Source organism: Pagrus pagrus (genome assembly GCF_965226575.1).
Source record: "Pagrus pagrus genome assembly, chromosome: 24".
NCBI lineage: Eukaryota > Metazoa > Chordata > Actinopteri > Spariformes > Sparidae > Pagrus > Pagrus pagrus.
Window position 1 is genome coordinate 10,154,695 of NC_140206.1, and position 13,039 is coordinate 10,167,733.

At 42.8% G+C, this 13,039-nt stretch overlaps 2 protein-coding genes across 3 annotated transcripts; one reads left to right on the forward strand and one right to left on the reverse strand.

Moving 5' to 3' along the window:
* Positions 1 to 508: 508 nt before the first annotated feature.
* On the forward strand, positions 509 to 10,144 carry dzip1 (DAZ interacting zinc finger protein 1). 2 transcript variants are annotated; one of them, XM_084347144.1, is made up of 20 exons: positions 509 to 621; positions 881 to 1,023; positions 1,121 to 1,350; positions 1,581 to 2,165; positions 4,454 to 4,538; positions 4,761 to 4,876; positions 5,032 to 5,190; positions 5,280 to 5,411; positions 5,491 to 5,553; positions 5,654 to 5,782; positions 6,764 to 6,812; positions 6,895 to 6,945; positions 7,554 to 7,705; positions 7,791 to 7,995; positions 8,236 to 8,410; positions 8,520 to 8,631; positions 8,713 to 8,881; positions 9,171 to 9,292; positions 9,389 to 9,548; positions 9,661 to 10,144. In XM_084347144.1, exons 3-20 carry the CDS (start codon positions 1,348 to 1,350, stop codon positions 9,756 to 9,758), a joined length of 2,565 nt encoding a protein of 854 aa, XP_084203270.1. In that variant the 5' UTR covers positions 509 to 621; positions 881 to 1,023; positions 1,121 to 1,347; the 3' UTR covers positions 9,759 to 10,144. The 2 variants fall into 2 exon arrangements, with proteins under 2 accessions (XP_084203270.1, XP_084203269.1); XM_084347143.1 differs by having other exon boundaries at positions 8,520 to 8,881.
* Positions 10,145 to 11,248: 1,104 nt separating this feature from the next.
* cldn10d (claudin 10d) lies at positions 11,249 to 12,984 on the reverse strand. Its single transcript, XM_084346785.1, has 5 exons — positions 12,693 to 12,984; positions 12,270 to 12,431; positions 12,106 to 12,187; positions 11,906 to 12,013; positions 11,249 to 11,795 (listed from the first exon to the last, which is right to left on the reverse strand). The coding sequence occupies exons 1-5, from the start codon at positions 12,922 to 12,924 to the stop codon at positions 11,612 to 11,614; spliced, it is 768 nt and encodes a 255-aa protein (XP_084202911.1). The 5' UTR covers positions 12,925 to 12,984; the 3' UTR covers positions 11,249 to 11,611.
* Positions 12,985 to 13,039: the final 55 nt, after the last annotated feature.

The following is a 13,039-nucleotide window of genomic DNA, read 5'->3' on the forward strand; positions in this document are numbered from 1 at the left end:
CCGTTTTTCTCTGTACTTTGTTGTATTTTAGGAAGCCTTTTTAAGACCTTGGCCAGGGTGACAACAGATGAAAATTATCCTTTTTGTCCAACTCTCCAAATTGTACTCATGTATTACCATGTGTTTAATTAATAAGCACTATCCTTTCTAAAAAAAAAAAAAAAAACACCCTAACCTCCAAAATACAGGATGTTAAAATGACCCTACCTAAAAAGATGTTCCTTAAATGTAGTTTTTATTGTCACAATTGACGCCCTGGTGAAATCATTTTGCTTTTGTTCTTTCTTTATTTTTTTGTTTCATCTTACTTTATCTGTTCCCTCATTCCGGTTGTAAAAATGACAATCAAACATACACATTGCTTTATGCTCAAACAGAAGAAACAGTAAAGTTATTTATTTATTTTTAAAGTAGCTTTTGTGCTTATTAAATTGCCCCTCGTTTTACTTTGAAGGTATTTTCCGGAAGTCCCGTTGATTCTCGCGAGCTTTACGGCGGTCTGTTTTTTGAGCAGGGATTTAGGAATGTGGAGACCAGCAGCTACGTCACCCTCAAATCGGCCGGGGTACCGTCGTCTGAAAACTTTTCAAAAGCGTTTACATTTATAACACAAACCGTTCGGTAAGTTATTTTAATGGCATTATGCGATACATAACTCTACATTTAAAAGTCACAATAGCTGGTGATGTATAATACTGTTTTAACGTTGCTTAAAGTTGCCTGAAAGATGTCCGTTAGCTAAGTAGAGGTTTGAAGTGCGTGAGCCATCGTTAGCTAGTTAACGTTACTTGAGACTGTGAGGGGGAAAGGCTGCATATTTTCTGTACTTGTAGTCTTAACCGCTGCTCTGACAAGTTCAAGCATGTGTGCCTTTGTTTAGGTGGAGGTCAAGCACGGGGATAACAAAACAAAAAAAAGCCTGCCCCGACATGAAGTGATTGTTTCGGGAACGTGATGCCAGGAGATGAACGCTAGCTGTGTGTGCTGTTAGCAAGGAGACCATTTTAAACATCCTCGTTGCAGGTAAGTTATGCTGCTCTTCATGTGGCTTTACACGCTGCTCAAGTCGATTCATACCCTCAAAAAAAAGCTTTAAAATGTGTGTCTGTCTGTCCCACAGGACCACAACTCATCTTCCACACACTGTAGGGAAACATTTGCTGATTGCCCGCAGTGTTTTGATAACATTTCTCTCCCCGGGGACGCTCGGCTCGGGCTCCATGGTAACGTGGCGGACGCCCAGCCTCGTTGTCGCGTTGAGCTGCCTGCAGAGGGGGCGGAACCGGAGAGGAGAGGAGCGACGGGTCCTCGATTTCTTTCTCCCCGATAAGGCGAAAGCAGCCGAAGATGGTAAGGAGAGCACGGCTACGTCAGGGCAGAGACAGCGTTATAGGTAGATGGAGATCGGTGGTGTTGGAGTCTCTGCTGTTTTACCTCGCTGAAGCAGATCCTGCTGCCTCTCTTCTTCCTTTCATTCTCTCCTTTTGTGATTGTGTGATTTATGCATTTGATGCTCATGTGAATTGTTTAGGTTTTTCTATATTGTATCTCATTTTAAAAAAAATCTCTCTTTGTTTCAGCCATTTCACGACGGAGCCTACTACCCATACTCCAGTGACACCCAGGGGACCCACTCATCAGCAGGGATCCCATCGCTCCTGAATTCCCCACTCAGCCAGCACTCTGTACCTGCACCAGGCATGACTCCATCAAGCGGAGCCTCCGTCGTCCTTCCTTTCAAGTTCCGTCCACGGAGGGAGAGCGTGGACTGGCGGCGAATCAACGCCGTGGACATAGAGCTGGTGGTGAGCCAGCTGGACGTGGATGCACTGCAGGACCACATCAGCACAGTGACCTTCTGCAGCTTGGACGGGGAGCGATGCCAACGGTGCCAGAGCCCCGTGGACCCGGCTCTGGTGAAGCTCCTGCGGCTGGCCCAGCTCACCGTGGAGTGGCTCCTCCATTGCCAGGAATTCCTCACCCTCAATCTGCGTGCAGCAGAGGAGAGGCTGGCGGCGGCCGGCAAGGAGCGCGAGCAGCTGCTGGCTCAGCAGAAGAAGCAGGAGGAGAAGGTGAAGGCGCTGACCGCCGAGCTCAAGCAGAGGAGGAAGGTTATCCGCACCCAGCAGTCGATGCTCGCGCCACGAATCATCAGCAGCCAGAAGGTACTGCTGAGACACTAAACGCTCACTCTCTGGGGGGGTATCGGTTACACATTTGCATTTCACATATGTATGGCAAGCAGACGGCTAGCTCCATCACCCCCACCCCCTTCACTCCTCCTCCTTCTCCTCCTCAGGGCCCCCTCTCTGTCATTGTTCCCAAGATCTATTCAGGGCTCCGGCTTTGTGCATCACACTTGGAGGGAAAAAGGGGAGGCTTTTATCAGAGTCTGACAGAATTTTGGTTCTAATAATGGCTCTAATGTACAGGGAAACCTGCCGTGGCTGTGTTGTTTTGGTATGATTACAATGAGCTTTGTTTTCAGACTGGAAGAGAAGGATTTCGAGCTGCACAACAGATGGTGTCATGTGGTGGCAATTAGTTTTTTTTAATCCACTTACAAAAGGGTGACAAGAGTCGTAATCAAGATGACTGGCTGACTCCCACATCCCCCACACTCATATGTGCACGTCCTTGTGCAGCATTTAGTTCTTTTTAGTGCTTTTGAAGATATTCATGTGTATCATTACTGCCGGTTGATCTGTAAATGTGCCTGCAAATACAGGCTCTTTGAGGTTATTTATAGCACCAATCAAAAATCAAACCCCTGTTCTTCAAGGCTGCCGCTGACCTGGCCAAGCGGTTGCCAAGGCAACAGATATAGTGTGTCATGACAGCATGTGGTTGCTAGGTGTGCGCCAGAAGCTCAGCTAACAGAGGTGGCTCAATAATTGATAGAGAAGCCATGTGTTTGTGTCCTTCAGGACCTTTGGCATTTGTTGCTGGTCATAGCTGACGTTCACGTCTCTCCTGAATAAACACACTCTTTGAGGACTAATTTAATCTTCCTCTCAATTTCCACGGTTACTTCAAATATTAATGTGATTGCAGCGGCACACGTCTCCGGTCATGTGGCTGCCTTTTAATCATCCCTACCATATGGTGCGACAAGATATCAGTAGCAGCAGGTTTAACATTGAATGAAGTCACAGGCGCGTTGAGCGGCAGGGTTAAATGTAGCGTGTGATGTGCGTGTGTGTTTCTGTGCAGTATCTTCTTTAGTTGGTAGTGTGGTGACGCCTGCCGCAGGGAACAAATCAAAATCATTCACGCTATCTGTCTGTTGGGAAACACATGCCTGAACTCAGAGGATGCTCCTGTTGGAGCGTAATCAGTCTTAATGTAGCTTTGTCCCCAACCTCATTCAGTCAGTCAGTCACTGCTCAGTGGTCCCGACATAATGGACACCCAGTAGTTTATGAGGTTTTGCACTCTCACAATTATCATCATTTTGTATGGACTTAAGGCTCTCTCTGTCTCTCATATCAGATTTTGGTCATTTCATATCCAGATACATACTACGATAAAGAACATGTTCTGTAAAAAGGATTGTAAATAATGTATATAATATGACTACATAGAAATGTTGTTTTTTAAATTATGCTCGACAAATTAAAGATACTTTTGATTTGATTATTTTTCTTCTTCTATTTATAACTTTTGTGAATCTTATCAATTAAGTTTGTAACAAAATATAAAATGCTAATGTATAAAATGTTAAAAGGGTAAACAGAACACATTTTTCAACTATAATGCGACTAAAATATGGGACTAGAATCTACAGCCTGTATCAGAATTTTCATACCCAAACCATGTGACAGAAGTAGTCCTCTCCTGTTCGGTTTTACGCTGTTCTGTGTCATTTTAACTCTTCTCCATGTTTGATTGTGTTGCCTTTATGCTAACTTTCTGCCTTGCACGCCATCCACGCTGTGATAAAAAATGTCCCAATGACGAACAATATTGCCAGATAGGGTGTCATGCATCACAAAAAAATAAACAATAGAGCATAATGTGAAACTATGGACGGATTTCTATCGTCAAAGGATATATATTGTTATTTCCTGAGCCTGATTTCCTGGCCTTGAGGGCTCAACATACTACAAATAAATACAACTGCAAATAGACAAAACACAATCAAATGAAGAACTTCTTTAAAGTTTGCACACATATCCAGCATAACAAATATAGAAGACACATCTGTTTCTGTACTTGGGCTTGTATTTACAGACAATACTGTTCTGATTTGATTTGTGAGGTACAATAAGAGTGAAATGTAAAATCAAAATATTGTAGCTGCTATATAATCTTATGAAAATACTGTATGAAGTCTGAATCATTGTTAAATGTTTCCCCAAAGATTTTTAGTTGCCATATGTAACACTTGGCTTTCTTTTTCAAAGATGCACAGGATGACATGTTAACACAGTCTTTTGTTTGTTTCTTTTAGTGTCTGCAGTGTGATAAAACCTTCCTCAACGCCTCTTTTCTCCAGAATCACATGCAGCGTCGCCACCCTGACGAGTATGAGATCCGTAAGTCAACCAGTCAGAAAGAAAGATTTGAGGAACAGTTTAGAGGAGGGACAGAGAGTATGGTAATGCATGAAATGAAGGTAGAAGTCAGATAAATCAGTGAAAAGATGGAGTCTAATGAAGACCACTTTGCAGTTGAAAAATGAAACATTCACTCGCATTATATTGTTACATAAAATATCTTTTACAATGTCTTTTTGTTCTTGTTTTACCTCCCTTCAGAGGTGCGTTCAGACAGTGAGAAGAAATCTCAGATTGACAGCCTCAGGTTGGAGATCGGCAGTCTGAAGGAGCAGATTGTTCAGCAGAAACAGGAGTTGCAAGCTAAAGCAGCTCAGGTAGGACAACCACACCATTGCTGGAACGATAATCAGCGGATGTAGTGTTGTCGAAATTACAGTTGTGGCCCACTTAACATTTTATCTTAACCTCTTTATGTGTCCTTTGTGGTTTCTTGGTGACTCAGCTGTTTTCATTTCTGCTGTGATTCCAGGAGAAAGAGCAGCAGTCGCTCCACAGAGACCAGCAGAGAGAAATGGACCGTTTTAAGGCTGAGGAGATGGCGCGGATGGACAGAAAGATAGAGGACAGCAGGGACGGCATACGCAGAGAGATGGAATTACTGTACAGCCGAAACATTCAGGCTCTCAACGTACGAAAAGGATATTCAGATAATCCCCTCAGCAGCCTTTTAATAGTGTTTATTTACATTACATTCATTCAGTGTTTATCCGTTCACAGGAAGCAAATCAGAATCTGACAGCCAAGCATGAAAAATCAGCCAGCCCTGTTCACTCGCAGCCGGAGAGAGATGTGGACAACTACAAAGAGATGCAGCTACAAGCCATGCACAAGCAGCAAACAAAGAAACAGGTCAGTGTAGAGGACCGATATTGTTTTAAAACCAACGGGTGTATGATGTTATTTTGAGCGTAAAAATCTTCTCTTTTAGGAAAAAAAGTGGGAATCCAGGCTGCAGGACATAATGGCTAAACACGAGTCTGAAAAGAATCAGGTAGGTTTTAGTATTGAAGCATCTGTAAGTGAAATAATCAACAAGCCTTTGTGAGAAATCAGCCCACTGGAAAATGCATCCCCTCCCTGTCCTCTTCCAGCTGCTGAACGAGCTGAGCAGAATGCAGTCGTCTGTGTCGGAGCACCAGGAGCACAGCCAGAGCCTGCAGCAGGAGATGGAGAGGAGGCTGCAGGAGAAGGAGCAAACCATCAAGGCTCAGAAGGAGCAGGTTAGCACTGATTCACACACTCACACTGCCGTCACAGCTCAGTGTGATTATGTCGAGAGAGGAAGTGAGGCGGAGGGTCAGCCCTTGTTCAGGATATCCTGTATATGCTACATGGGCTCAGATTGTGTTGTATTGAGACATGATGATACTGTACGCTTGACAGCCACCTACTCACATAAAGTTTCATTTAAAGTTAAAGCCATTAAGAGTTCAGTTCTGCTTACTAGTAACTACAGGTGCAGAAGTTACTACTAGTCAAGGGCAGCCAACATCTCTGAGCTGCTACTTTAACAGAAATACAGCAGAATAGCAGCTTGTGTATCTGTTCACAGTGAAGCCAGACAGGCTCATGTTGTTTTAATAAACAGGTCAGTTAATAACTGTCTCCACATTTTTGTGAAATGATCCCAGCCATATTTACTGCGGTGATGAATATATTGCATTTCCTCGGCTGCTTCACATTAAAAGCCAACAACCTGTAAAATATGTATTTACTAAACACAACTAGGGCTGCAACTAACAATTTCATTGTCTATTAATCTGTTTATAATTTTCTTGATAAATTGGTTAGTTGTTTGTTCTATAAAAATGTCAGAAAGAGTGTTTCCTAAAGCACAAGATGACGTCAACAACTCCAAAACATTCAGTTTACTGTCATGAAGACAATAAAGAAACCAGGATATGTTAACATTTAAGAAGCAGAAATCAGAGAATTTTGACTTTTTTTGTCTTTAACAAAACTCAAACTGATTAATAGATTATGAATTATAAATAGTTGCTGATTAATTTGATAGTTGATATCGATAATTTGCTGCAGCTCTAAAAACAACCAACAGACACAATAAAACGACTATATAAAGAGTTTTGTACGAATCACTCAACGGCTATTGCTGAAAAAATGCTGGTCATAACATGTATTAGAAGTTGGGTTTAATTTCAAGATTCTTTAACCATTTAACATGCTATTTTTTCTTCTCACAGATGAGGAATATTACTTCAAACCCACCCACCAAAGTCGTGGAAGTGCCAGGTACCTTTTCATCAGAAAAGTGTTTCACGAAAGCAAACTGCATGTCTGATTCCAATACGTTAACTTATTCTCTGTTTTTCAGTCATGGTCAGCGCACCAGCTCCGGAGCCAAAACCAAAGAAAGTCATCCTTGGTAAGTTAGTAGAAGCCGGTCATCTAAAGAAAATTAGAAAATAAAAACATTGTCACTCCCAGAGAGGCTGAGCATGTGCTTTCATCACATTAGTATCCCCCCCCACTCCTCCTCCTCTTTTAACACATATTTTATCTGATCTATCCGATGACCTATGACCTTGTGTGCTGTCCAATTAGAGGAGCCAGTCTTTGCTCTTAAGCTGGATCCTATACAGGAGCTGTCAGAAGAGGAGAAAGGTAAAATAGACAGTAAAATGGTCGACTGCATGCTGTCTGCATGGATGCATCAGTCTGTCGCGGGCAGCCTTTTCTTGAAGTGTCGACACTGACATGAGGCATGCTCTTAGTACGAGAGTGCTTTTTGGAATCGTTCTGTGACGCCTGCCGTATGCGTATCGCTGGTCTTCACATCCATCCATAGTCTTGTCGCCTTGTTTGTGGCAAATCAACCTGTAGACGTTCTCCTCTTCTGCCTGCCCCTCCACAGTCTGAGCCTTTAGCATGGAGCTTGCTGTGAAAATTGGCAAATGCATGCTCATCCCCCCCCCCCTGTATTTGGAGCCTAATTTTCTAGAAACGGCTGATTTAGTGAGATTTCTTTAACAGACTCGAGCAGCTTCTCTGAGAGGAAGCCTGAGCCTGCACCAGAGAAGAAGCAGAGGGCGACTGTGAAAAGGAACACCAGCATCAAGAAAGATATGCGGCCAGACATGGAGCAGTCTCTTATTAGGAAACTGGAGAAACTTGGAGTCAAGCCTGTAAGTGTTGTACAACATTCAGTCTAAAAGAAAACACTCTTAAATGTGCTTTCATTGAACCATTGCTCCCTTTACCTTTTCTCAGGATCAGAGTGGTCTGAAGAACAAAGAGCTCGCTTCCATCCTAGCCAAGGTGCATTCAGACCGGGAGAGCTTTGCAAAGGGGAAGCCCAGCTACTGGCGCCAGCGAGAGGAGATTGCCGGCACTGTGGCGCAGAAACTGGGCGCTCAGAGGAGAGGCAGCGACCCTGCTCCTGAGTCACAGACCAGATCCAGACAATCGGTTCAGGGTGAGTCATCGAACAGCCTCTTAGCACATGAGATCATCTTGCTCGCTGCACTGCTTTGTCCTTTCGAGAAATTCAACTAGCTCGTCACCAGCCAATATTGCATTAGCAGCTCGTAATTGGTTTTGACTGCGAGTGCATCCAACATCATCATTGTAATCTGCGAGAGCTTGTTTAAGCTGACTTAAGCTGTCAGCGACTGATCCGCTAACTGTGTTTGTACGACCTGTTTGATCCGTGCAGTGTTGCAGATCCGCCCTCGCTCCAGCAGCCTGCCCTCCAGAGCGACACAGGTGACGTCTGGACCTTCAGTCAAACAGCCAAAGACCCCCCAGCCTGCACCGAGGACCAAGACCACCGTCCAACCCAAGACGTCTACACCCAACACCAAGACCGCTCTGAGGGGCTTCACAACAAGGTAAAGGAGACATAGTAGCAGACTGTTATCAGTATTTTTTTATATATAGATTTCAGAAAAACAAAAAGGTTGAATGATGAGTAAAAGCCCTTTTCTATGATTCTTTAAGGACCCCTCCTTTCAGTTCAAAAGAGGAATCTGAAGAAGAGGATTCATACATGGAGGAAGAACAGCCCATAAAACACCAGAGGGGCAAGTCACCACAGTCCAGACCAAACCAGGTACAGATCAGAGCGAGCAAAGCCTCACCAGTTCAGGCCAGGCAGGCTCCAGCCATGCACCCTTTGCCCTCCAACCCGCAGCAGGTCCGGGGGACAGCGGGCAGCGTCACCAAGACGGCAGTCACAAAGATAGAGAGCGACGAGGACGACGACTGGTCGGACGTCAGCGAGCTGCAGGAGATCGACCCAAAACAGCTTCAGACTCACAAAGACCAGAACGGCAATGTGGAGAAGAGAAGCTTTGGGAAAGGTCAGTGATCAATTATCTGCAGAAGTTGGATGTTAGATCATTTTCAACACTTTTGCCGGATCATGAAAATTCACACATTTTTTCATGGTGGTGTATATGTACCCTAACTACCTGTTGTGTCTTAAGCTGATTGTCTGATAAGCCAAAAGCTATTTCACAGTTGTTACAATAATTTATGTTTGCACTTTCAGTACTTTGTCATAAATGTGTTAACTATATAAACGTGGTCTTGAGTCTATAAAAATATAATTACTGAGACCATGTGTTATTGTTTTTTGTTTCTTTTTAGAGAATAAAATCAACGACCTGGCCAGAAAAATGGAAAAGCAGTTTGCAGGGAGAGCAGTAAAGAAACCAGCAGGGGGCGTCAGCATCTTACCAGAGAGGAAGGACGAGGTTCAGGAACTCACGGTGAGGCTCACTCACAGCTTTGGTGTACAGTGTTGTCAGCTCTATGATATTATTATTATGAAGTAAAAATCCTAATATTTGTGAATGTGGTGACAGTACACAGATCTAGAGGAGAGCAGTGAGTGGTTGGTCTCCTCCTTAGAGGACAGACAGGAAATGTCCAAACCAGCTCAGGGCTCTGGACCAATGAGGAAGAGCCTGGACTCACCCAGCACCAGCGTCTGGGGAACCTCCACAGGAAAGGCTCCCAAATCAGGTCAGTTAATTCAGGATATGTTGGAGTATATATGGGGTTTTTATAATAAGCTGCGATGATAATGGTGTCAGCTGTGTTTTAGTTAACACGGCAGCCTTCTTGTGTCCGACAGGTCTGACTGAAGCTGGAACAGGAAGCACCCTGAAGAGCAGCCTGTACTCCTTCAGTGACTTCAGCGACTCTGAGGACATTAGCAATAGACATAATTAACACTACAGCTGATCAGGTGACGCACAGACACAAAGACCTCGCCAAGTAGCCATATTTTATACTTTTATCATATGGAAGCTATAATACGGACACAGCAATACTTCACAAAGGGTTATCAAATGGTTTTCTAATCAAGTAGTCTCACCTCGCACCTTGTGCCAATCCTTTGTTTCCTCGCCTTACACCTTTTCAGTGTTTTTAAATAGATTCTGTTTTGTATATTCAATGAAATGTAACCCACACTCCAAATGAGATACTATATGTAGCTTGTGTAAAAGCTTTGTACATCAAATTTTATAACGTCTTCACGTGTCAAATGGAGCAATGAGATGTGATTTTGTAAAGAAAATATTTATACAAATAAAAGATCTTTGTGGATTACAAAGTTGAAAATCTTGAAAATCTGATTTCTAACAAATGTCAAAGAATTGTTTCTTCACACTTTAATAAGATGATTGTCACTTTCAGCAATACAAGACTTTAAGGAGTCAAGTCGGCTAACTGTGCAATAAAACCTTTATGTTAAAAATCATCATGTTTGTAAAAAGAAAGACAGATAAGCATTTCAAGATAAATTGCTGCACACAATTCAAGCCAGTAAATAATTCCTAAATAAACCTGCTGCAAATTTTATTTTTTAGCTTGAAGTTGTTCCTATGAAAGTTCCTGTTGTGGCCCTTGACACTAATAAGCATTTGCAATTCCAAAACGGCCTATAAAGAGCATTAATTAAACTTCTTCTACAACAAAACATTTTCATTGTTGTCTTAACATTTTGGGGGTAGACAATCTAATAACGTTACTGAAAAAATGTTTAAAAACTACTTTAATTTGCGGACTCAGTATGGTCAGTACTTTTATTTAAAAAGCAATTCATATTATCAGTCATTTCTGTATATGATCTCTGATTTTGAGAGAAATACTGTACTTTTTAGTGAACTACATTTATTTAATAGCTGTTATTACAAAACATGCACCTGAACCTCGACCAACAACATTAAAATGCTGCTTATATATTTGTACATAAATTGTAACGATCCTTTTGAATACTTCAAATCAAGTACTTTTGTAGTTTTAGCTTTACATTTCTAAGTAAATAATCTGAACACTTCCAACACCACCTCCATGTGTAACTTATTAGCAACACGCTGTTGGATAGCAGACATAAAACCCACAGTATCAGTGCTTCATTCTTATTGGCTACTTCAGCCAAGAAACTGATGTGTAATATGAGGAACTGGGTTTTTATTGGGAGCAACAGCTGCTATGGCTTCCTGTCCTGACAGCGTTGCGACAGCTGTGTTAGGAGAACAGTCAGTGCTGCCATAGAAGTAAAAGTATTCTCTTTTGAATTTATTTATATTAACAGGTGTATCTTTATTTACCACAACATTTCTGACTGTCTTACCTTCATCAGGGTTATATCTTGACCAGTGATCAGTCATGATACTACAGATACTACATAAATATTTTACTGAACTGCAGATGATTCATGAAGCATGTTTTAATTTTGCACAGATTTGTAAACAGTCGTATCACATGATATGATGCTGTCAAGCTGCGTTATGACCAGTTGTTTTCTTCCTTTGAGCCTGTTTCAAAACAACAAAGAATGCAGCTAGACAGGAAGGAATCAAGAGACGGTCGATGCTCTCTGATGAAAGACAAAGACCTGCTATAAATACATACAAAAATAACAACACTCACATATTGCAAAATCTGGAAAGATGAGATTTGGTGACCATGGTTACAGTGAGAGTAAAAGAGTAGGCAAATTAGTGTGTTTCCAAAAATGTCAAACTATTCCTTCAAAGTCTTAAAAGTCACTCTCAGCTCAGAGTTGGACCTCCGGCTCAGAGGAAGCTGTCCCTGCTGAAGGTCCGACCGGTCTTCGTTGTCGCTCTTGTTGCCCGGCTCTTCCTGCCTTCATAAAACAGCGGCGGCACCAGAGTCACTCTGGACGAGCCGGGCAGCATGTAGGTCCGTCGGGTCCTGGCGGTGGCATATGTGGCTGGTCTCCGTGGCCCTTTTGAAGAACTGCTGACATTGATGGTGAAGTCGTTTATCTCATTTTCTCGACTCATGAAATGACTGTTTTTTCAGTCAGAAATATATATATGATAACAGTTAAAGTGAAATATTCATACCTCGATGGTAGGCCTTCTTTTCCAGAGAAGTACGTCAGCACCGTCCCTCCAGAGAGGAGAAGGATGGAGCCTCCCCAGCCAATGAAAATAGCAGCTCCAAGTTCAAATCTGAACAGCAGGTACAGAGGGACATCGAGCGTTATGGTGTGTTTTACTGGATTTTGTTATCACTATTTTGAGAACAATACAAAAGTGCTCACTTCTGTGCCCTGAAATGTGGATCCAAGAATTCTGTTATGACTCTGTTGGCCCACCATGAGTAGGTGATCATACCGCAGAATCCTAACAGAAAATATACGTTAAACATCCTGAGTGGGCAACATTTACAAAAGGTTAAACTCCTGAAAGAAATGTATTTAATTACCTGACACTAGGTAGGTTATACCGCCTGCAAAGGTCACCCTGGCATTCGCAATCTCTGATCCGCCTATTTTAGTGCACTTCATCCCGATGAGCGTGAGGACGCCACCGAAGAAGCCGGTGATGACGGCACAGACGGCGAGTGCTCTGGTGGCGTGTAGGTACACTGGAAGAAAACAGGTGAAACTTCAATGTAGCCAAAGATGAAACAATAAAAACACATTTTCAAGAGCGATAAATCAATGTCAGACATCTGATCTCACACATCTCAGGCCAATTCATACACATTACTTAATAAGTGATATCCAGGTTGGGTAGAAAATATTTATCAGTAGCCAAAAAGATGCTGTCAGTTACTTGTTTACTTATTCGATGGCTGTAAAATAAATAAAAGACTATAAACAACAAAGTTTGCAGATTATCCTACCAGGCAGCGCCAGCATGGAAGGGTAATCCTTGCAGTCGGACACCCCCGTGGTGTCTGAGATGCAGTCCTTCCACAGGTTGGAGTAGTAGTTGGAGGTGGTCAGCACGATGCTGCCCACCTCAGAGAAAGTCCAGTACTCGGTGGGAAGAGTGGAACACACCAGGATCCAGCCGCACAGACAGGAGACGAAGCAGCCGATCTCCATGTACATCACCACCGTCCTGTACTTCATGGTGAGTTCTGCTCCTAAAAACTACCAAGATCTGTTGAATATCGAGAGTAACATCCAAGTTTGAACAACTTCTCACTGTGGGAAACTGGACTGAGCTCTCCCTCTGTGTAGTTGC

Bases quoted from the DNA above. Each gene is read 5' to 3' on its own strand.
- dzip1 (XM_084347143.1), top strand. The intron at 2,166-4,453 runs GTACTGCTGAGA...TGTTTCTTTTAG, and splicing joins GAATCATCAGCAGCCAGAAG to TGTCTGCAGTGTGATAAAAC. The intron at 7,996-8,235 runs GTGAGTCATCGA...TGATCCGTGCAG, and splicing joins ATCCAGACAATCGGTTCAGG to TGTTGCAGATCCGCCCTCGC.
- cldn10d (XM_084346785.1), bottom strand. From the start codon at position 12,924: ATGAAGTACAGGACGGTGGTGATGTACATGGAGATCGGCTGCTTCGTC. The intron at 12,188-12,269 runs GTAATTAAATAC...ATTTTCTGTTAG, and splicing joins TATAACCTACCTAGTGTCAG to GATTCTGCGGTATGATCACC. The intron at 12,014-12,105 runs GTGAGCACTTTT...CCTGCTGTTCAG, and splicing joins CCACATTTCAGGGCACAGAA to ATTTGAACTTGGAGCTGCTA.